Source organism: Anabrus simplex, chromosome 9 (assembly GCF_040414725.1).
Source record: "Anabrus simplex isolate iqAnaSimp1 chromosome 9, ASM4041472v1, whole genome shotgun sequence".
Lineage (NCBI taxonomy): Eukaryota > Metazoa > Arthropoda > Insecta > Orthoptera > Tettigoniidae > Anabrus > Anabrus simplex.
This window is the reverse complement of record NC_090273.1, coordinates 6,864,983-6,890,778: the sequence shown is the minus strand read 5'-3', so window position 1 is coordinate 6,890,778 and position 25,796 is coordinate 6,864,983. Positions and strand designations below refer to the sequence as shown.

Here is a 25,796-nt window from a genome sequence, read left to right as displayed (position 1 = left end):
TGGCTATTTGTAAATTTTGGTTCGGTGGAAGATGGAGTTTTCGGGAGGTAATTATGATGGGTAATAGGATGAATATGAGTGTATGGCAAATTGAGCAAATTATGATATGTTACAGAGTTTAAATGTGGTGTGGGAGAAATGGTGGTATAAGAGGGTGAAGTGTAGTGTTGGAAGTATTGAAGGCTTAGTATTTAAGTTATGCTATGTTATAGGGTTGAAATGTGGTGTTGATGGCTATTTCATTTTTGGAGCTGGAAACAGGTGAGTTTATTGCTATTATGTGTATTGAGATGGTTTATTTATGGATGATTGCGTGGGAGTTGGGAGGTGGTTTTATTGTATTGGTGTTTGGCATGACTATTTAATTTTTGGAGCTGGAGAGAGGTGAGTTTATTATCATTTTGTAAATTTAGGTTTGTTTGTAATATAGCGAGTAAGTAAGTTATTAAATGTTGTGAGGACGAGTGTGTGCAAGGGCTGAAATGTGGTGTTGGAAGTAGAGGTGGTAAATGGTTGAAATGTGGTGTTGGAAAGGTATGGAGAAGTGGTGGAGTACTCATGAGTAAGTTGTATTGAATGTGATGATGGTATACGAGTGGGTGGTATTTGTAGATGTTGAAATGTGGTGTTGGAAAAGTATGAAGTTGTAGTAATGTAATATGGCTATTTGTAAATTTTGGTTTGGTGGAAGATGGAGTTTTCGGTAGGTAATTATGATGGGTAATAGGAGGAGTATGAGTGTATGGTAAATTGAATAAGTTATGATATGTGATATGTCTGTTAAATAGATTGTGTGAGTGTAATTGTCGGAGAAGTAGAAGTGGTATATATAGAAATGAGGTGTTGGAAATGTGGTTATGAGGTGATGTATGGTTTGGTATTGAGATGGTTTATTTACGGCTGAATTCGTAGGAGTTGGGAGGTGGTATTGTGTCTGGTATGAGTATCGAATTTTTAGAGTTGGAGAGAGATGATTTATTATCATTTTGTAAATTTTGGTTTGTTTGTGCAGAAGGGACGAAGAAATATGTTGTTGGAGAGGTGTTGGTATATGATTGCCGAAATTTCAATGTTATTATGGAGTGTTATGACGGAATGAAATGAAATGAAGCAATATTATCGAGGTTTTGTGAAAGTTGTGGTATGGTGGATTGGAATGTAATGACGGAATATTGTTGTTATTTTGGCTGGTTTGGTATGTATTTGTGTAATGTTGCTGTGGTAGTTTATTTTGGAGTAGGTCAGGGAACGATAAAGCTGATGAAAATGCTGAAGGTAAACATAGGCATGGTTGGCCTGAGCACAAAGCAGAGTAGGTCAAACAGAAAAACAATGGCGGTGTGGGAATGTGCTGAGTAAGAAAGGACAGTTGGTGGAAGGTGTAGTCTTGCTCCGGGATCACATATGAGAAATATTGCAAGTAAGGCAAACGGTTCGAGGGAATCTACCGTTGGCCAGTTGATTATTATTATTGTTTTATTATATTATTATTATTATTATTATTATTATTATTATTATATTATTTGTTTATTTATTCAGCTATTTATTTAGTTGTAGGGTGGCTTAGGTAAGACTCTATTGTGAACATGTATTGGGGCTAAACGCCTGTGTTGTTCATCAATAAATTGTTGTTGTTGTCTAGATCCCACTGCAGTCTCTCACAATCCTGCAACTCATTTACTGGTCTATACAGTACATCATCATCCACAAATAGCCTTATCTCTGCCTCATATCTAAAATACCTAATATATCTTGCTGGAATCTTACAAGTTGGGATACACTGAAATAACCTTTCCTGCCTTCTGTCTAACTAGTTAGTAATTTCCTAGATGTGCCTAATATAATCAGAAAAAATGCTTTCCCAGAGCTTACAAACAACACATCTAGCCAATTGGCCTCTGGCCCCAGGGGTGAACTTTGGAGCGTGGATTGGCGACCACGGGGCCCTTAGCTGAGACCTGGCATTTCTTCCACTTACTTGTGCCAGCCTCCTCACTTTCATCTATTCTATCTGACCTCCCTTGGTCGACTCTGGTTCTTTTGTGACCCCGATGGTGTTACAGCACTCGACGCAGAGAGAGGCTTTCATTTTCACCCCCTTAATGGCCCTTGTCTTCCTTTGGCCGATATCTTTATTTTTTGAAGGGTCGGATCCCTTCCGTTTTTTCCCTATGATTAGTGTTATATAGAGGATTGTTATCTAGTTGGACTTCCTCTTAAAACAATAATCACCACCTGACTGGCCTGTAATTACCCGCTTTATGTTTGTCACACATTCCTTTGTACACCGGGACCACTATTGCAACTATCCATTCACTTGGTGTCGCTGCTCCCCGCAAACATTAATCGAATAAGTGTTTCAGATATGGCACTATATCCCAACCCATAACCTTTAATGTATTCCAAGAAGTCTTATCAATTCCAGCTGCCTTTCTAGCTTTCAATCTTTGTAACTCATCTATTTGTAAATGTCTTTAATATCATAGGCAAATTTCAGTAAATCACCATTATTTGTCACCTGCTCTACATGAACTACTACTAAATTGTTTTCATTCCTCTTCCTAGATGGTGACGCCATCTCTCAGGCCAGGAGATTCGTATCGCAGAAGGTGAGAGGGTTGGCGACCATGGCCTATATTAGGAATGGTCCCAGCATTCGCCTTAGTGCAGGAGAACGGAAACCATTCTCAGGACAGCCAACGGTGGGGTCCAGCCCCTCTCCATCTCCCGAATGCCAGCCGAAGCCCACTCTGCAACCGCCCTTATACTCGACTACCTTTACATACTTCAGCCTCACATATACACTCCCCTTGTTAACTAACCCATTAAGGACCAAGCAGTGATAAAACATAGTTTTCTGGAATATTATTCTATATTTCTCTTGCAAAATTAAATCAGAAAGACCAGAAAATGTGGGAACAAAAGCGAAAATTCAATATTCATTCATCAATATTCATTTATTTACAAATAGTTTAGGTTCAGCATAATACTGCGTTTACACAACTTTGGGCCTAGTAGTCATCTTCATTTAGCGAGAGTGAAATTGTTGGAAACAGTTTCAATGAAGATGAATACTGCATTTTTGACTCTTGTAAATTTTTGTGCTTTAGCACAGTCGGCATCATCTTCTCGCTTTGTTTTCCTCTTGGATTATGAAATGTCCTATTTCATCACAATGCACTTCCTTGGGTAAATCTGCCTTTGACGGTCGTCCATAATTAGAATTGTCTCTCCTTTCTATGTCAGTTTCTTTATTACCTTCCCCGTCGTCACCACATACTTCATCATCTTAAGTGTCACCCCCCTTCAGATCTCATCAGGACCACAGCTATATATGATCTAAATTGCAGCTGAGATATTATTCGTTTCCTAGTCTATGTATTTTCCAAGAATTGACGATGACACTGTTAACCAAATTTATAAACGGATGCCACCACCACTTTTTACCCCCAACTCGAATCCTGTAATTGGCAATACTATTGTCATGCAGATGATTCTCCTCAAATGTTCAAGTTGCTCCAGTATGAAGCAGTATTGTGCAAAGATTTTGACGCAGTCAGTAACAACGCTATAGTAGCTTCTTCTTCTTTTTCTAATATAGCTACGAGTTCTGACACATTTAGTTTTTTCTGGTAGATGTGACGCATGTCGGAAAACAATTAAATCCTAATATAAATACGAAAGATGTTTTACATAATTCCACAGCAAACAAAAAGTCCTATTTATAAAATAATTCATTTTTAATACAGTTTAGCACACGGTACCTTTCTTGCGATATTGTTTCTTTATCAGCACACAATTACAGTTTCGTGCTTGCTCACTGCACTAGAAACGCACACTTCAACAATGAAGGATGGAACAGAGTTGCAAGTGCAGTCAAGTGATCAGTCTATGAATCAGGAATACATCCTTTTAATCCCAGAATTGCATGAACGCAATATTATTTTCAATTTCAAAAAGAGGCTTCACATGATAGATTCATTGTGTGAAAAAGACCTATTGTCTTACAAGTATGTCTATAAAATTTGAATATATGAAAACATGAACAAGATATCTATTATATTTCCGAAAGAAAAATTCAGAACTCAACCTGGTTACATGTTGTGATTTTTTCAATCTTAAAAAATTCAGATAAAATGCCATTATATGTATTTAGCGTGGACAACTGGATCAACAATATTTCTAGTATGTTCCTTCAATATATCGATTACCTTTAAGTGTCTACACATATCCTTCCTGAAAGTGAAAATCCACAGACTGTTTCCAGTCATTCGACCAGGTCAGAAATGGAATGAATAAAGCCCCCACCTAGCAGAGAGGATATGAATTGTGCTGAAGCCTGTCTCATTCCTCTGGAGCAACGATTAATGACTGGCAGATGAAATGAAATCGGAGTGATCCTGGACTGAAAGATGACCGGGAAAAACTGGAATACCCGAAGAAAAACCTGTCCAGCACAAATCTCACATGGAGTAACCGGGAACCTGGCGTTAAGAGACTGCTGCCCAAGTCACATATTCTTCCCATGGCTGCCAACTATATTTACTATCATATTATCCTTAGCTGACTTTTCACTAAATGCAATGTTCTAGTAAGTTACTTCAATCTCTCCATCTCCTTATGTCCGGGTCTTTATCACTTTTAAAAGCTTTCACATTCCTCAACAATTGATTTAAATGCATCCTGTAGGCTGTTTACATTTTTATTTACCATTTTCATTGATCATAACTGCCTTTTAAAAATGTCCCCATGCCTTACTGAACAACTATATGATACTACCAAATAATCCTGCTTTTATAGCGTTCCTCTCTATCACATTTATTTTAAAAATATGACTACAAATGGTTAATGATCACATTTATCCCTTTAGTTTCTCTATAGAGCTAATCTGGTTTTCTGAGCAGCATATCTAGAATAATTTTCCCTCTAGTTGGTAGAAAATCTCCAGGATGAGGAACTTAGACAGAAGTACATGAATACGATTAATGAAAAGTTCCAAACAATGGACTTTAAGAAGGTTCAGGATATAGAAAGCGAATGGGTGGCATACAGGGATGCTGTAGTAGAAACACCAAAGGAATGCCTAGAAACAACTGCATGTAAAGATCGGAAAAAGTGAACATCACGGTGGAATAATGAAGCCGTAGTGGCGATTAGGGTGGAGGCCCCCCTGTCCCCCACTTTGTGGACATTTTTATTCCATTTTATCTGGCTGAAACTTGTTGTCTTATCAGCTAATTATTCCGTTTATTTTCTTTAACCCCTCAGCGTCGCAGCCATTTAAATAGCTTCCTACCCCACGGCCGGATGAGATTTCAACTACGCACGACTGAAATACATCGATTCACTTAAAAGCGTTACTGCATGTATAAGAGTAGCCGGATTTTCACGAAATTTGGAATTGCTTATGACAGAACTATGTATATGCAGATAATTACATATTTGTTTCACATTTCCTTAGTAATTTAGTTCCGTGTGATAGAGTTCGAAGCACTCTTTGAGACAGGGACTCAAGTCACATTCCTGGCAGCAGTACACTGACGTCTTCTTTTCGCCGTGTTTTGAACACAGGATACAATGTCTCTGAGGTTTGGATTTCCAACTCTTGGGTGCTAATTTCCTGATAAAATATCTTTCCTGCAACCTTGGAACTGTATTATCTGATGCGCGCCGGCCTTGAATATTTCGTTCCCCTCCCGAGCGAGCGTATTTTGTAAACAAACCTTTCACCAGCTGAACCCGATAAGGTAATTGCTCAATATTTGTCTCTGTGACCTGTGCGAGTATTATTAGAGAATTTAGCAATCAGAATTCACCGTTGAAAACTTCTCTTTGACCTGTATAATTATCTATAGTCTTTTACACGAAATTTCCAAGTACTGTTTCCTCCTCATCGTCACTCTCATCATTTACCACTGCTACATCATCTATTTCATTATCACTGCTGATAATACTGTCACTACTACTTCCGACTAAACTTTCATCTGAATTATACAATATTTCAAGCACGTTACTGTCAGTCATACCACGGCTGAGCGCGATGCGTCACACGGACTGATGAAGCTGCAGCGAGACCGAAAGCAACAGGACGAAACTGAATGAGGGGAATAACATTTATGACGAAACAAACCAACTCGATACATATTTCAGATTAAAAGGTTGAGACAACGTCTTTCAAACGAGATATATACCATGAACAACTGGTTCTCGTATCGTATGACAGAAAGCAGCACAGTGCGCTCGTGGAGAGTTACGAAAATATTACAAGCCGAGAAATAAAGACAAATATAATAAATAAACCACACTCCCAATGTACAAATACAGCAAAGAACATCACACGAAAGGACAAACTTCTCAGATCATCATTTCCTTATTTTATTCTGTGGGAAAGAATGAAGCAAACAGACTTTAAAAAAGCAAGAGATTAGTGCTCAGACATATTTGACAAATAATTATCCTTGCAAAAACAACTACATTATAATGATTTTTCAATTCTTATTTACAACACTGATAAACCCAAAAATATCTTCTTGGAAACAAAACAATTTGCATATCAGTAACTCCAAAACTCTTCGCGCTATAGCCGTAAATGTGAAACCATGTATGGGTCTATACCACGTATAGAGGTCGGCGCTGAGGGGTTAATCATACTTTAACAAAACTAGTACCAGAAATATGCACGTTCTGTATAGCGCCACAGCAAGTACTGCTGTGAGGAAGGGTAGCAACGGTATATATATATATATATATATTTTTTTTTTTTCAAGGTCACGGACACTTGAGGTACGGTTCACCCACTTGCCGTGCGCATTCGCCAGTCTGGCAGTCTCTTTAGTGTCTGTTAGTTTCATATCGGGTATCTAAAGTTGAAAATTTCATGGCCGCTCCGTATTGAACAGAGAATCACAAAAGTAATTTAATATAATGAAATCCACTTTTTATACAAAACTGTTGCACATAAATTATATTAGAACATTTTGATTATTATGTTTTCAATGTCATCATCAGCCTTATGTAAAACCAAGCAAAAGAATAAATTCACATATAGCAACAATACACACATGCTTGGTAAAATTCGTATAACGACACATTCAAAATAGTTCACATAAAAAATCTGAGGACTGCTACGCATTGGCGGCGTAATAGTCTTCTCAACTCCTCTCCATAGAGTAAACTTCCTGGCATGCTGTGGCAAGGATTCACGTTCCCCTTGAACTGAGGAACCTTGGTCTAACATATCATCCTAGGACCTACTTGTACACCAAAAATCACCTTCCGATGCACATAGTACAACTTTAAGATAAGAAGACCATGCCACCAACAGTGCCCAGATTATTCCTCAGGGCTGTATTTCTCTATGAATAAGATACTTATAAAGATTTTAACGTGTTCATATAGTTTTATCATAGCAAAGCACAAATTCACAGAAAGTGCCCCGCCCAACTCATGTACCCAAACAATACTATTACGCCGCCAACGCGTAGCAATCCTCAGATGTTTTATATGAACTATTTTAAATGTGTCATTATACGAATTTTACCTAGTATGTGTGTATTGTTACTTTATGTGAATTTATTGTCTTGCTTGGTTTTACTTAAGGCTGATGATGACAATGAAAACATGTCAAAACCGGTACCTTTATAATAATAAAAATGTTGTAATATAATCTATGTGCAACAGTTTTGTATGTATTGAAAAGGTGGATTCCATTATATTAAATTATTTTCGTGATTTATAGTGTGTAGTCAAATGCTAAACAGTTTTAATTCTGTAATCACACCCTACTTCTATTCAATTGTAATATTATAGACGTGATGTGGGCGTACGCCGTGTCAAGAAAACAAGGTGAAACTCTTTACGTTGTTCCACGTCTTCAGAAGAAAGTCTCGACTGTTCACGAGGAAGACGTCTACAATAATGAGGGTGCGTTCGTTGTCAGCTCCTGCCTCGTGACGAACTACAATTCTGCAACGGTAATGTATTCTTAAATTCAAATGCTCATTATTTTAATGAACTCTGTGCGGCTTGTAAACACAAGAGGAGGGCTCCAAACTAGGACTATGCGGACAGGGAATTGTAGACAGATGGAAGAAACAGCGAAACAAATAACTGTTGAATCCAAGAAGACTTCAGTAGTAACCTGGAAAGGATAGGTCAAGCAGCAGGGAAACCTTTCCAGTCAGTAATAAAGAATCTGTTAAAATACCCAAACCCCATGGCACAACAGCCCCCGAAGGGCCATGGCCTCCCAAGCGACTGCTGCTCAGGCCGAAGGCCTGCAGAATACGAGGTGTCGTGCGGTCAGCACGATGGATCCTCTTGGCCGTTATTCTTGGCTTTCTAGACTGGGGCCACTATATCACCGTCAGATAGCTCCTCAATTGTAATCACGTAGGCTGAGTAGACCTCAAACCAGCCCTCCGAACTAGGCAAAAATCTCTGACCTGGCCGGGAATCCCGGGGCCTCCAGGTAAGAGGCAGGCACACTACCCCTACACTGTGGGGCCGGCCAGAATCTTCGTAAGGGAGGGGAAAAGGAAATGAAGTGTTCTGGGTAAATCAGGTGAACTCAAAAGACATCCCAGGAAATCACTGGACAGGTGGAAGGAATATTTTGAAAGTCTTCTCAACGTAGAAGGAAATCTTTCTGGTGACATCACGAACAATGGAGCTCACGCGGAAGAGGACAATGATGTTGGCAAAATTACCCTTGGGGATGTGGAAAGGATGGTAAATACGGTAAATTCCACTGTCATAAAGCAGCAGGAACAGATGAAATGTGACCTGAAATGGTGAAATAGTGGGAAGGCAGACATGAATGGCTTGATAAAGTAATAAGACTAGCATGCAGCTGGTAAGATGACCTTCCAATTGGACAAAAGCACTATAAGCAAGGATAGCAACAACCATCAAGGTATCTCAACTGATCAGCATACCAGGCATCTTGGTATCTTGTAAGGGAGGAAGTGGTCAGTGGTTGAGAGTTAAGTTGAATGAAAACCAGTGTGGTTTCAGACTACATAGGGGCTGTCAGGATCATATTTCAGTATGCGCCAAAGATTTGAAAATGCAACAAGGGTAAAAGAAAATTATGTTTGTGTTTTGTAGATCTAGAGAAGGCATATGGCAGAGTACCAAGGCAAAAAATGTTAGTTGTGATGGCGGACAATTGGATTAAGGGTAACTTATTAAAAGCAATCAAGGATAGTAATGTTGACAATTGGGCTGCAGTTAGAAGTGATAGTGGAATGAGTTTCTGTTTCAAGATACTTAGACAAGGCTGTAATCTTTCATTCATTCATAGTTTACAGATCAACTACTGAAAGGCAAGTGTCAGGGAGGGATTCAGTTAAGTGAAAATGTAATGAGCAGTTTGGTGTATGCGGACAATTTGGTCTTAATAGCGGATTGTGCTGGAACTCTGCAGTCCATTCATTATCTTGGAAACTGAAAATGGGTGCAATGAGTATGAAATGAAAATTAACCTTTCCAAGACTAAATTCATGTCAATAGGCAAGAAACCTCAGAGAATACAAAACTGGAAGAGGTGTGGTAATATAGAAAGCTAATGCAGTGATCAACAGTACTCTGTAGGAAACCAACCATTCATTCACCGGTCTGTTTTCACCCACTTTGCTTTATAGGCGTGAAAGCTGCGTAGACTTGGGAGTTCTTGTTCATAAGTCAACAGTAACAGGCATGAGGATATTGCCAGGAGGGAGGAGATAAAGCTGTAACGAATGAACTCAACTGATAAACCGGCTTGGACGGTGGGGTCATGTGAGGTGAATGGAGGAGGATAGGTCATGGAGGGTGAGAGAAGCCGTGTTTAAGACTCAGTTTAAAGACGTATAGAACTAAACGAGGCCTCAATACAAATATAGGATTGTGGAGAAGTTTAGTAAAATCACAGAGGCTTGCAGACTGAACACTGAAAGGCATAACAGTCTATAATGAAGAACTATGTATGTAAAATATTTTAACACCTTACAGTCAACCACCTAGATCATTATAGGGTAAATTAGTAATTTGCGTATGTAATCTTAGCTGATCCTTGTGCAGAAAAGAACTGAATCTACCAGAGAAGTAATTTCACTGTAGCTGTTAAGATCAAAGAGGAACAATTATACATACATGGTAACCCCCGCTTGTCGTGCAGGGTGAAGCAGGGTCTATCATCTTGGGAGCACTGGTTTGACGACCATGGGTCCGCTAGCTCCTATCCTACCTCCCTTGGTCAATTCCTGTTTTCTTCTGATCCAGATAGTACCAACTTTGCGAGGCCTAGGAACTCTCATTTCCACATCCTTCCATTTCTTTTGCTGATACCTTCATTCCTTGAAGTGTTGGACTTCCTCTATTTACCTTCTGATTAGTGTTAACAAGTGCTGGAGGTAGAATATGGGAGCTTGGAATAGGAAACCGGAAGGTCTTAACGTCTTTTATAAGACGTGTTTCACAAGAGACTACTGAAGAACCAGCACGTGGTACACGTCCCAGTCAAATGGACTAATCGAATGGTATAGATGTATATACGAGAAGGAAGAAAGGTGTGATTTACCACAGTCACGGCACAAGTTGGACAGCAGAATCTGCTGTTTCATTTGAACCTCGGTCTTCAATTTATGGTGGATGGGAAGATCTGCACCCTTCTACTCGTAATTTATTGAATGTCATGGGCCTGGCAGTATTTCAGAAAAGTCCTAGAAAGTGAAGACTTCCTTCACTGATCCTTGTCCTATTCCATTTCTTATCACAAATAAGCAGTTTGTTAATATGAACGACGAAGATCCAATACAACATTTTCTGAGGTAAAAATATTCTAAAAATATGTTGCGCATACATTTCCACAGATTAACTGAAAATGTGATCCTCTAAAACTTCTGAAAGGGATGTTTACAATACATTATGATTCGCACTTGTGAGTTATGAGATTCTTAAGATTTATGCTGCTGGCCTCCAGACTCTCGAACGAGAAATCCCATTCCAACCTGAAACTATGTCATACATATTCTAAAAGTTGCACTTGAATGGATCAACAAATAAATGTTCAAAATTATCAACCCAGATGGGAGATGATAATAATAATTGTATACATAGCCCCAATTACCGTTTGCAGGCATTTCGACTGGATGGTGGCATCTACGCTGCTTGCACTTCAGTTTCAGCAGAGTAAACCAGGCGTCTGTTGGGCGATCTAGACCAAGTTTTTAATGAACATGTCACCAGAGATCTTTAACCTGACGAGTTCATACGACGATGAGTGCTGAATTAACTTGTTTCGCCCTTCAAAAATCGGAGTACCTGCGTTAGGTTTAAACCCGCGATTTTATGATCCAGGAACCGACACTACCCTTGATCGACAGCGGGAGCTAGGGTGAAATGTGTCACCTATCGCTTGTCCCGTGTTAGTGCACGATCTCCACCTGGCTCTTTCCAGTGCATCATCAGAATGTAGATGTAGATGATTGGAGCGTGTGGCTTTTTAAAAAAAAATATCCAATCCAGCCAAGTGTTTCTCAGGCCGACTGTAAGGTCGATTTCTGATGAGGTGAGGTGAAGTACTCGTATCTTTGCAGACCGTAACACATAACAGTACCATCTAGCGCGGGCTTCATACATTTTGTTGATAATCAGAGCAACACTCATGATTATATGGATGGTTGCATTTGGAAGAGGGCAAGTGACCAGCGAAGCATGCACATCTTCATGGCGTTCCTGATTGATTGTCACAGTTTAGCACTCGTAGCCAGTTGGACAAGTGAGGATGTGGATTAATGAATATTTTATATTAATCCACTGATTAGGAAGACACAATACACAGGACGTACAGTAATGTAACAATTCAACAAGAGTTTGTAGCTTTTCCTTTTAATCAGTCTGATGAAGGTCATCGACATTACAAATTAAACCTGCCGTGTTAATGCCTTCTTCCAGCACAAGCGTACAAAAGTAACAATGGCAACAGAAAGAAGTATCAAGTTTCAGAGCAGGATAGAAACATTAGAACACACAACTGATGTGGATGAATGTACAATGTTAACTACTGGCTCACAACTCACCGTTCGGTAAGAGCATTGCAATCTTCCATAACTAGAAATTGGAGATGTAGAGCATATTTTATTTGGTTTTCAGTATCTCTACAAAAGTACATGGGCAAAACAAAAAGTAATGAACAATATATTTAGTACAAAATATTTCATGAGTAGGAAAAACATGTGCAAAACAACTAAAATATTTCACCTATTTTTCAACAAACAAGCCATGTCTTGCAAGACAATGTGTGCCTCGTTCCAATAACTGCTTTCCCTGGAAGTATTGCCACCTGTGCACTTTTTCATCGGAACCAAAATGTTGACATCAAAGTAATTTCTTCGGTGGCCCAAATAGGAGGAGTCAGATGGTGGAAGGTCTGGACTGTATGGTGGATGACCAAGTACCTCCTCCTCAATTGTTGAATGAACAGAAGCTGCAATGGGAGGGGCGAGCATTGCAATGATGAAGTCTGACCTTCTGAGCAGGACGTTTTATCTCTAATGGCATGGCACATCTTTCAGCCAATGCTACCACACGCGCCATCTTTCCTCAGCATTACTGCTCGCTCTGCTTCTGTTTGTACCACCCAATTTAAACTTAACACCTGCCAGGTTTAGACATCGAGATACAAGTATTTTTCATCAAAAAAATGTTATATATTTGTTTTTGGTCTCCTCTTGTAGTATGTACATTAATCACAAAGAAACAAGTCTTAAAAAAATACTTTTGAATCTTCTCTCAGTGCATCTGGCTGATTAACCTCTATACTATACTATAATACCTATAAAATCTATTATATATGTTAAGAAAAATATATAATTTATTTTTGAAGGAATGGATAATAATACAGCTACCAATGGTGTGATTTACAATTAATCATTTTTATTTTTAAACAGATCTCAAGACTTTTAGCCATCATTTATAACGCCACGCAGTCCTCGAATTCAGATGATATTGGTTGGTAAGTGTACATGGTCACATGTTGCTAACCTTCAACGAGATTGTCAGTAAATATGTTTTACATTGAATGTCATGCGTGTAAAGCTCATGTGACCCACAGTAATTCTACCCTGACAACCCTCAAAGTTATGGTTTCTACATTAACATTCGCGGAAGTTCTACCAATCCAATGATCATGAAACTTGAATACATTGAGTGCCAGCATTGACATACAGGAATAAAACATTCACTTGACTTTCTGTATTCACTAGATGGCACTGATGGTACATGCTTTTTGACAGCAGGGACCTGAGTTCCTAATTTGGCTCAAAGATAAAATCCACCTGTGGGCACGGTATTCCCTGCCTGTTGTAAGAGGCGACTAAAAGAAGCCCCAGGGGCTCTTAAACTTGGAGCATGAGTTGGCGACCATGGGGCCCTTAGCAGTGTCCTGGGATTCTTTCACTTGCTTGTGCCAGGCTCCTCACTTTCACCCTATCCGACCTCCCTTGGGCAACTCTTGTTCCGGACGGCATTAGGTTTGCGAGGCCTAGGGAGTCTCATTTTCACGCTCTTTGTGGTGCTTGTCTTTCTTTGGTCAATATCCTCAGTTTTCGAAGTGTTGGACCCGTTTCATTTTTACAATATCTACTCTGAAAGGGTATTTTCGGAAGCACTGGAATGGTTTCATTGTTAATGAAGTCACAATAAAAATATGCGATATGCAAGCGACATTGTCGTCCTTGAAACAAGATCTACAAACATTACTAAACTGAGTGGCTGTACACAGTGCCGCAGCAGGTCCATGTTTAAGCACGAAAATCACCAATCATGTCCTTGACAGTAGCTGGCACATCACTGGAGCAGCTGAAACAATGCTGTTGAAAGTAGGTCCCAAATTGAACCTTCCCATTTAAGGTATCACTATTTTCCAATTTTACCCAGTTTAATGTAATAAGTTACTGTATGAATGTCAAATGTATAATGCATTTTAAAATGATAAACTAAAAATAAAACAGTCGAAAATTTTAATTTCATTTCTCCAAGACTAGATACCGTGGTCATACCCGCTTTAGGCACGAGACTCCCGGTCTTTAACACTGCTTCCAGACTTCCTGATCTATTGGTTGTTTCTCCCACTTACAAGTCAATGCCGACCTTAAAGTATATACTGAAACTCCCGCTCTTCAGGATGCACTTCACTAACTGTAGGTCCCTCTGTTATTCGCAGCTATGAGCACTGAATGTGCATATCTTATTAGCTGTCGTGTGGCCCGAAAGTCCTGTTCTCACTGAATACCCTGAAGCTCAAGTCTGGCGTTCTTTTCCAACCTTACATTGCATCATGTAGTCACGATTGTTATTGAGTGAGGCTTGAATACTTGCACTTTTCTGATGAGTTGTTAATGCAGTTTTGATGAAAGAGAAGTAGTGTCAGTGTTGTTCATGTGATAGAGTCTGCTGCTTTTCGTGCAAGACTTGGTTTAATTTACTGTACTGCTTATCATTGGAGTGTTTTATTGCAGCGTGATTCTCTTTTCTCCTGAAACAATTTTCAAATCTGTTTCCATGTACACTATTACCGAGTCGAAGAAGGTTCATATTTTGAACTGTTCACCGGTGTGAGATTTCTGCATCACATGGTGGGAGAAAAACAATGTGTACACAATATCTCAAATTTTTGTTTTCAACGGTTAGCAGATATGGATGGTTAGCGGAGCATAGCAAGGGCATACATTCATTGATATGAAGCTGGCATATTGGCAGTCTGTACTTAACCAAGCGTCATGAAAGGATAGTGGCCTGTGTAGCGATTTTCTACACCAAAAATATTCCTTGGTAAATTATCATTCCTGATGTACTTCAGATTTATAATAAGTCAACTTCAAGAGCGCTAAAAGCTCCAAAGCTACTCAAAAGACTTGGAGAAATAAAATTAACATATAAATATACAAGCAATAAAAGCACTGAAAGAGGAGGTTAAAAACAGACAAAAAATTTATAAATGCTCACATAAGTGCTCCTCTGTTCAAGACAAGCTTCAAAGTAAATGGTGGGTAAGAGTTACATGCAATAAACTATATTATCTGACGTATTTTCAAAGTTACCACGTACAGTAGTTGTCCCGAGCTGCAAGTCAGCCTGGTGTAATATTTCGTAACAACTACCATGAAGAATTAAAGTAAGATACATATCACAAGGATCCGTAATATATTTGTATATTTTAAAGTTCTTAGTTGGCACTAATCAGCCTTGCTTTGATCAAATCGTTCCTCCGTTCTTTCAAATCTTCAGTCAAATTAGAGATCATCCTTTCGATAAAATTCTCGATAGCTCTCGCTCTCGTCTGACTGGTGATCGTCTGCCGACACTGCGGGCAGTTCGAGCTGTGCACCCTCCACTGCTTGATGCAAAACTCACAGAAACTGTGAGAGCAGTTCAGTGTCATAGGCTAGAAAAAAATTATAAAATATTATAAATCTCATGCATTTATTGAGTTACAAAACAACCATATCACTAGAACCACAGAAGTTGCCACACACGAGATGGTGTCAACTGTTTTATATACACATTAATAGTTGCACATCAAAAGAACTCAACTCAACTACGGAACACCTGACAAGATCACATTTGCTACCAACACAACATTACGTCATATTTACAGGTAATAATATATTATATACTATTAAGCAGGTGTTCTTACATTAAATAAAGTCGTATTAATAAACACACAGCAGAAGTATCATAATATAACCTCACATGTAATAATAATAATAATAATAATAATAATAATAATAATACTACTACCACCTACTAATCGAGCTCAATATTTTCAATATTTTCAGTTTAGAGAACTGTTTCCAAGTTACACACTTGCATCATCACCTCCCAGTCCTTAATTTCAAATAAAAGCTGAAATTCAATCAGCCAGTCAATACTGTTTATTACATACTGGGTGGTATGAATAAAAATGAGTACGCACTCTCTAAAGTTAAAAACACCTTCCCCAACACATCCGACCAGTTTGTGCTAACACACACGCTCCAGTTCACCCCTCCTCTCAACACGACAAGCTGCAAGGCACGCTGCACAAGGTAAACCCTACACATAACTTACTACATAGGTTACACGTTTGTCTTGCTCCATCTTAAATTTGCATCCATCTAAACAGGCTTCTTTTTCCTTTTAGGCTTTGCAATCCCTATTGGACTGGGAATAACAGAATAACTAAGGCCCACCATCTCATAATGTGCCGGTTATACCTAGAATTAGAAGAACCTGCTTAATAACAACAATTGTTCTTCCTAACATTCACTAGAAGAACATGATTTTAACATGTTCATCAAGATTTTAAGTTGTACATCAGACTTTTAACATATATTTAATCACATCTCGGTTCCATCACAAGTGATCTCAATAGCACAAAAACCATATAAGACTATTACGTTATAACGCGTTGTAAAGAAAACAAGTGCCACATATTTCACATTATTTTAACTTTAGTATGTAATTCTGTATCATGTGTTGTGTCACTTGTGGACACTGTAAAGACAAATTAGTATGTTCCTTTGCTTGGTCACAATTTTAGGCTGATGATGACACCATGTACAGGTGTTGAAACCGGTACCTTAAATAAAATATGTTGAAAACATCAATCCTGTACAATACATATTGTACTAAAAAGGTGGAACTTTTACCCAAATTTAAACATTGTCACGCACTCTTTACTCGCAAATTTAGAGCAGGCACTCTTTCCGGTAAGCGCCTGCTCATGTTTCCTTGAGCTAATTCAGTAGGCGACTCCGAATGATAAGAGTCAAGTTCAATAGCATAGCGGAGTTTATTGCGGTAGTTAATCGAAAACAAAATTATATAAACTTCGCAGAGAATCGTCTCAACTTGATTACAAAGTCTTATATAGGTCTAGTAAGAAGCATGCTGAATGGTTGGGGGAGCATTTCCTTTGGCACTCCAAACAAACAAACAAACAAACAAACAAACAAACAAACAAACAAACAAACAAACAAACAAACAAACAAACAAACAAACAAACAAACAAGATGTCATGCACTAACAAATGAGGAAAAAATTCGAATCCTCTTGCGTTATCTTGGTGACCCTGGGTTTCAGAGTGGAGTTGGTGAAGACATCTCGGAGCACTGAGTCAAAAACATTTTCGCAGGTTCTGACATATATAGAAATGACAGCAGATTAACAAATGTTGCTTAGATGCAGGAAGCACAGGCTAAGTTTTAGCTTATGCTGTCGGAGCCACATGTTCATGGGATTGAGTACATTTGCACAAAAGGCGTCCCTAGCATTAATGTACAGGCCACTTGCAATGGCCTGGCTCTGTCCATGACTCCCGAAAGGATGACAACCCCCGCAGATCTGGTTAATTACAAATACATACAACTGTCAATATACTATTTTCATCATAATTAATTTTTGTTATTTACATTATACCATTTTCCTAAATTTATTACATACATCATCATTATAGACCATTATGCCTCTAAGTGTTCAGTCTGCAAGCCTCTGTGAATTTACTAAACAAAGCCACAATCCTCTATTTGCAACTAGTGCTGTGGTCCCATTTAGTTCTATACCTCTTATCTTTAAATCGTTAGTAACTGAGTCTAACCATCGTCGTCTTGGTCTACCTCTACTCCTCTTACCCTCCATAACAGAGTCCATTATTCTCCTAGGTAACCTATCCTCCTCCATTCGCCTCACATGACCCCATCACCGAAGCCAGTTTATGCGTACAGCTTCATCCCTTGAGTTCGTTCGTAACTTAGCCTTTATTTCCTCATTCCGAGTACCCTCCTGCCATTGTTCCCACCTGTTTGTACCAGCAATCATTCTCACTACTTTCATGTCTGTTACTTCTAACTTATGAATAAGATATCCTGAGTCCACCCAGCTTTTGCTCCCGTAAAGCAAAGTTGGTCTGAAAACAGACCGATGTAAAGATAGTTTCGTCCGGGAGCTCACTTCCGTCTTCAAGAATACTGTTGATCGCAACTGCGAGCTCACTGCATTAGCTTTACTGCACCTTGATTCAATCTCACTTACTATATTACCATCCTGGGAGAACACACAACCTAAATACTTGAGTTCCAGGTTTGTATCACCAATATGGCATTCAATTCTGTTCAATTTCTTACCTACTGACATCAGTTTAGCCTTCCAAAGGCTAATTTTCATACCATACTCATTGCACCTATTTTCAAGTTCCAAAATATTAGACTGCAGGCTTTCGGCATGATCTGCCATTAAGACCAAGTCTTCACCATAGGCTAAACTGCTAACAACATTTCCACCAAACAGAATCCCTCCCTGCCACTTTATACCTTTCAGCAGATAATCCATGAAAACTACGAAACAAAAGGTGAAAGATTAAAGCCTTGTCTAACCCCTGTAAGTACCCTGAACCAAGAACTCATTCTACCATGAATTCTCACTGCAACCCAACTGTCAACATAAATGCCTTTGATTGATTTTAATAATCTACCCTTAATCTCATCCCCCAGTAAGGCGAATATATTTTCCCTCGGTACCCTGTCATATGCTTTCTCTAGATCTACGAAACATTAACACAACTGCCTATTCCTCTCGTAGCATTTTTCAATTACCTGGCACATACTGAAAATCTGATCCTGACAGTCCCTCTGTGTTCTGAAACCACACTGGTTTTCATCCAACTTCCTCTGAACGACTGATCGCACCCTCCCTTCCAAGATGCCAGTGAATGCTTAGCCTGGTATACAAATCAATGAGATACCTCGATAGTTGTTGTAATTCTTCTTGTTCCCTTGCTTATATCATCAATGTTTCACTCCAGTCACCCGGGTGTGGTTAACAAGCCTCCTCCACTTCTTTCTGTCCATCCACTTTTCCTGCTCCATTAATTCCACCACATCCAATCCAGCTTCTCCATTGTCCATCCAAATCTGATCCATCCACCTTCTTCTCGGCTTCCAACTGGTCTCTTTCCCTTAACTTCTTTTTCCAATTACCTTCTTGCTACCTGTTCCTCTCCCATTCTTTTTACATGTCCGAACCATCTCAGTCTTGCTTTCTGTATGTTCTGTAACAACAGCTATATACGTAGCTCTTCTCTGATTTTAATATTTTAGATTCTATCTCTTCTTGTCTTTTTAACCGATGTTGTTAAAAATTTCATTTCTACTGCTTGGATCTTACATTCTTGTCTCTTATTAGTTACCAGCGTTTCTAGTCCGTATGTTACAACTGGTATGAAGTACTGTTTATATGATGTTAATTTTGTTCTCTTGGGTACTTTGTCATCCCATATAAGCTCTCTGACTTGATGATAAAATGTTGTACCTTTACTTAGTCCATAGCGAGGAGAAGGAAGAAGTGTGATCACTTCCCTAGTTCATCGGTTCCTCCGCTAGGCTGCTCTCCGAGCAGTATTTGAGCTTGAGCTTACAAGTCAGCATACGAATAAAAGACAATTAATGCATGCAAAATATTATGCTTTTGCTGACCATTCCAGAAGTCAGTTGTCAGATAGTTTAGATAGCTTCCGGGTCGACTTTGTGGTCTTAGAAGATTTAAGGTTCTTCCTCACCTGTCTTGTTACAAAATAAAATCGACATTTCATATAATGTAACACAAGTTTAGGGATAATGTCCGCAACATGGTCATCGCAGCATCCTAATTATTTCGAATTAATAGTGATACTGTGCAAACTGTCCAAACACTCGTAAAATACATCACCCCCTAGACTATGTTCACAGGAGAGTTTTTGTTCCACTACACTTTCAACTTACACGAACGCATTATAAACTGCTCTTGAAGGATGGTTGAGGAAAGTGCTGTCAGTGCTGTATTTATTGCTATAATCCCTAATAAATGTGAGGGCTGCGGCAAGTATTTCTTCTGTAGGCTTTCCGGGAAGCAGGCTGACACATTTATGACATTTTGTGACCTTGGATAAATTGCGTACTATATATCCTCCTAGATAATAAATCAAACACCCCTTTGCAAGACTGTGGCTATCACTCTTAATTAGACCTAAATTGTTCTCCCAGTCCGGTAAGAGGTCATCCCTGTTCTCAGTGAAGTCTAGTGCTTGTGCTTGTGTGTTTTCTACTACAGTCTTATTTGTCTCTTCTTTCTTCTTAGCCAGTATTCTCATTTGATTGACGAATTATGTCAGTGTCAGTTCAAATCTGTGCTCACAATTACTACCCGATAACAGGGCAAGTTTGGTTTGGATATAAATAGATTGCAACGTGTGTAAATTCAGAAAATCTATTGTTGAAGGATGGTCGTCACAACTTAATGAGCGTAGTATACCAAAGTGCTGTTCTAGTGGATCTTGATTAAATTTGGCTGTTAGCACATATCGGAGTCCATTATTCCATAAATACTCGGACACATGTATGGTGCTCTCAATTGTTACTCTTAGGGATTCAAGAGTTCTTTCTGAAGGAAAAGTATTATTCTTCCCACTGAGGTTATCTCTCCATTTTATTAAGGTTTGATGCCCTATTGAATCTTTATAAAGAGTCCTGCTGGTGTGGACGTATTTAATACATCTATTAGGATGTTTAATTCCCTTGTGAACGTTTCTGCCGGTTCGCTGTCTTCAAATCCCTCCGAGTTTATCTGTCTAAAGAACTTTATGCCATTTGCAACAGAATTACTAAATAACTGAAAAGCAAGTCTCAGGTTCATGCGCTGAAATGAAGTGGGGTCTATATGTGTGCAGACGTTAGCTTGTGGCAAACTTTCAAACCTGCAAATTTACGGCAATTATCTATTTCAAAAACTTGTCGATAGAATTTAAAGTCCACAACTTCATTATTGTAGTAGACTTGCCTTTTGTTGTAAACATTATTTCTGATGCACTTAATTGTATGTACAGCATCTGAAAAGGCCCAAAGTCTCCTACTAGAATCAAAAGGATTACAAATAGAGCACACGACCTTCTCTTCTTTTCCATTTATTCCTAAACATTTCCACACCTTTTTATTAGACTGACTTCCGTCTGAGGTGAAACCTATAATTCTGGCACCAATTTGCTCTGTGTGATTTGTTTCTTGAACCTTCCTCTGTCTTCCGAGGCTTTTACGGGGTGATTTACGTTTGTTTAATTCTTTCATGAGATACTGTGGCAAATTAGGGAATATATGAGGGACAGCGCCAGTTTTTCAGTTTCCACCTATCTCTAGGAATTTCTACCTGTTCGCCTTGTATTACAAATGAATCTGTTTTAACAATAAATTCATCAGAAAAATGTGAATCACACACATAACACTTATCAGAAAGCTTTTTGCCCTTTCTGGGAATCGCCTTTTTCCATTTTGAAAATTCTGCTTCATTTTTAGGTGGTTTGAAGAAGTGTTTACCTTTCGTAGTTTTTTAGCCAGACTTACATCCTGGAACGAAGTAAGTAGGCATTTCTTCCTTGACGGTATTTTTATAAGTGTTTTACACTCAGCACTATATTTACACTACATAAGAGAATACCATCGCCAAATCACACGCTCTTCACTTTCACTTAACAATAATGCACGACAATTAAGTCTTTGCCTTCACAGAACAACACTACCGAACATTACCATATTACAACTACAGATACCAACCCTCAAATAGCAACGGTGCTGCCCCTAGCGGACGATTCATCACAGTCCCTATACTAGCTAACAGGGAACAACTTAAGAGCTCACACTTTCTCTTCTACTCGTTATGCTTAGTCTGTTATTAATTTCAGGATTGATTTCATTACTTCCATTAATAATGCTATCAAGATATGTAAATTGTTCCACATTCTCTAACCGTTCTCGTCTATGTTCACTTGGCTTCTCTTTTTCTCTCTTCCACAGTGCATGACTACAGTTTTCTTTTACTAATTACCATTCCAAACTCCTTCACATTTTCATTCCCAATGTCCAGTCTCCTTTGTACTTCCTTTTCTCCCTTTCCTCAAATCACCACATCATCTGCAAATACCAAGGCATTCACTTCATCACCACTGATACTCTGTTTTACACGTTTTATGATTTCATCCATCAGTATAATAAACAATAATGGCGAGTGCACTTCCTTGCCTGAGTTTTTTTTTGGGGTATAAAATATTTCAGTCACCACTACCCACTTGTACACTGCTTTTACTCTCATGATACAACATTTTTATGTTGTTAATTAATAATTTTGGTACATTTCCTTTTCAGTAGGCATTCCCATACAAGTTTTCTCTTAACTGTATCATAAGCTTTTTCCAAATACAAAAATACAAAGATGATTTTCTTGTTCCTTTCCAGATGTTTTTTCCATTATCATTCGCACTGTAAATATGAAATCTATTGTTGATCTATTCGGCCTAAAGCCATATTGTTCTTCCTCTGTGTTTCTATCATATCCCTCAGTCTTTTGTCTATGAATTTCTCCATTATTTTTGGCCATGTGATAATAGGGTTATACCTCTATAATTTTCACATTTCTTCCTATTTCCTTTTTTGAACAGTGGTACAATGCTTCCTTGTTGCCAATCTTCAGGTATCCTTTCATCCTTTCATATGGCATTGAGGGCTTGGTATAGCCAATGTAATCCAATGCTTCCTGCTGCCTTAATCATATCAGCACTGAATTCGTCTTTTCCCCTTGCTTTACCTTTGGTCATTGTTTTCACTGCCCTTTCAAGTTCCAACCATGTTATCGGATTCTATTTTTTTTCTCCGTCTATTATTTCCATTTTCTTATCTCCTTCTTTCCTCCGACAAGTCATCCTCGTTATAAAGTTTTTTTAAATACTTTGCCATCACCTTCTGAAGACCCTTTTCATCATGTACTATGGATCCATCTTCTCTCTCTAATGCCTTGATTTTTCCTTGATTTATTCTTTATGATTTTATTACTCTGTATAATAGTTTCTGATTTCCTCGACTACCTTGCTCAATTTTGTTGGTAAACTCTCCCCAACATTTCTACTTTTCTTCCTTGATACTCCTCTTTACTTGTAGTTTCAATCTTTTGTATTCTACATGTAACCTGTCTATCTTATTCTCATCCCTCTGATACATATTTAGCTTTTCCTTATCCATTTCTTTCTTCACCTCGTTGCTTTATTTTATTTATTTTTATTTTTATTTTGTCTGTCCACCACCGTGTCTCCTTTCCCTTAACCTTTGCTTTTTCCCTTAACCTTTGCTTTTGTTTTCCCTGCATGCCTCAATTGCTGCTTCCACAAATGCCTATCTCAAATTGTCCCACTCTTCTTCTCCACTTTGTATTTCCATGTTAGGCAACTTCCTTTTTATACAATCTTGGAATGCCATTATTTTATCCTCCTCCTCCAATTCCCAAATCCTAACCTTTGGTTTCTTCAATATAATTTTAGGGATTTTTACTTGTTTTAATTCCACATGATCACCTTCCATACTTTCACTGGGGATTATCTTCGTATTCATGACGTATCTTCCCCATTCTCGGTCTGTTATTATAAAATCGATGAGTGTTCCATACTGTCCATCCCAACTATATCGGCTGATATTATGGCTATTTATCTTCATTCCAACAGTTTCTCTCCATCTTCATTTCTATCGCCATACCCATGTGGGCCCAGAACATTCTCATACCCCATTCTATCAGTTCCCACAAGAGCATTCAGATCTCCCGTTATCATGATCCCATCTCCAACAATATGTGTTCCCAGTTCATTGAGGAACTCTTCTTTTTCTTCCACGCTACATCCTGTCTGTGGAGCATACAGCTGTACTATTTTCAGTAGTTCCTTGTTTACATGTATGTACATTATTATGATTCACTCAACTTCAGTGCTATTGGTTCAACAATCTAATTCACTACAAATCCCACTCTATTTCTTTTCTCTTTACTGTTACCCATCCAGTACAAGGTGTACCCCTTTCGTAGTTTCTTCATTCCTGTCCCTTTCCAGTTTACTTCACTTAATCCCAGGATGTCGAGTTTTTGTCTCTCCATTAGATCAATCAATTCATTTTCCTTCCCATTCATGGTTAAAATATGTATTGTTCCAAATCGGCTTTTGCTCTCTGATCTAACACTTGCACAAACATCAGGATTACCATCATACTGTACAATTGTAGCCAGAGACTTGTAAATTCCATTTCCACTCTTAAACTTCCATCCGAGGCTTGTATTATAGTTGAAAGCAAGTACAAATTTACTCATCTGCTGACCTGCTAAGCCTAATGCATCTAAGGATTTTCTTCCGGGGTTTACTCCCTTAGCCTCTGAAGATCCCTCTTCTCCACAAGGCAGTGGTTTCCCCTTCTAATCTTCCCCAGAGAGGATGGGTTGCCTCATCCACCATCTCCGCCATTCCAAAGGTCTCCTTCTCTGCCTAAGATGCTGTTAAGGTCTTAAACCGTAACCCTGCGCATGGGTTCCACATTATACCCTCTGAGACTGGGTCCCTGCCTGAACTTGGCTCTCCTTCACACCGGCCTACTGATGTGAAGGATATCCACCCCCGCAACGTGGATGCACCAGACAAGAATTACACAATTGATGGATAGGGAAGGTGACCCTATCTCCCTTGAGCCGGGTTAATGGTTCTGTATGAAGCCACAACCAATGGCTTGTTTATAGATAGGTGCAATTCCTGCCTTTGTCCAATCTGAAGGTACCTTACCAACACTCCATGCTAATCTTACTACTCTATGAAGCCATTTCATCCTGGCTTCCCACTATACTTCACCATTTCAGGTCTAATTTCATCTAGTCCTGCTGCTTTATGACAATGGAGTTTGTTTACCATCCTTTCCACTTCCTCAAGCGTAATTTCACCAACATAATTTTCCTCCTTCCCAAGAGGTTGGTTGGTTGTTTGCGACACCATCATTAAGATTTCCTTTTACATGTCCAGTGATTGCCTGGGATCTATTATGAGTTCATCTGAATTACCCAAAACACTATTCATTTCCTTTTTCCCTCCCTTCCTAAGATTCTTTATTACTGTACAGAAAGGTTTCCCTGCTGCTTCACCTAGCCTTTCTAAGCTATTACCAAAATCTTCCCATGACTTCCTTTTGGATTCAACAACTATTTGTTTTCCTCTGTTTCTTTCATCTAAGTACAATTCCCTGTCTGTATCGGCCTTTGTTTGGAGCCATTTCTGATAAGCCTTTGTTTACGTTTACTAGCTACTCTTACATCATTGTTCCACCAAGATGTTCGCTTTTTCCCAACTTTACACACAGTTTTTCTTAGGCATTCCCTTGCTGTTTCTACTACAGCATCCCTGTATGCCACCCACTCTCTTTCTATATCCTTAACCTGCTTACTGTCTACTGTTCAGAACTTCTCACTGATCATATCCATGCACTTCTAATTTCTTTGTCCTGGAGATTTTCTACCCTTATTCAATTCCAGACAGATTTTACTTTCCTTATCCTAGGGCTAGAGATACTTAGTTCACTACAGATTAGATAGTGGTCTGTATCATCGAAAAATCCCTGGAAAACCTGTAAATTCCTAACAGATTTACTGAAATCGAAATCGGTTAAGATTCAGTCTATTATGGATTTGGTACCCATAGCCTCCCATGTGTAGTGGTGAATAGCTTTATGCTTGAAGAATATATTCATAACTGCTAAATCCATAGCAGCACAGAAGTCCAGCAAACGCTTCCCATTCCCATTAGCTTCCATATCTTCCCCACATTTACCAATCACCCTTTCGTATCCTTCAGTTCTATTTCCAACTCTCGCATTGAAATCGTCCATTAGCACTATTCTATCCTTGCTGTTGACCCTGACTACGATGTCACTCAATGCGTCACATTCATCCTCATCTTCACC

The 25,796-nt window shown here is 38.9% G+C and overlaps 1 protein-coding gene across 4 annotated transcripts in view; it reads right to left on the bottom strand.

Moving 5' to 3' along the window:
* Positions 1 to 11,855: 11,855 nt before the first annotated feature.
* The window catches only part of LOC136881297 (E3 ubiquitin-protein ligase rnf8), a 101,448-nt gene continuing 87,507 nt past the window's right edge, over positions 11,856 to 25,796 (bottom strand). For all 4 annotated transcript variants that reach the window (XM_067154097.2, XM_068229122.1, XM_067154095.2 and 1 more), the window contains one exon: positions 11,856 to 15,427. In XM_067154097.2, coding sequence (XP_067010198.2) covers positions 15,209 to 15,427 — 219 coding nt within the window. In that variant the 3' untranslated portion in view covers positions 11,856 to 15,208. The remainder of the gene's footprint in view (positions 15,428 to 25,796) is intronic.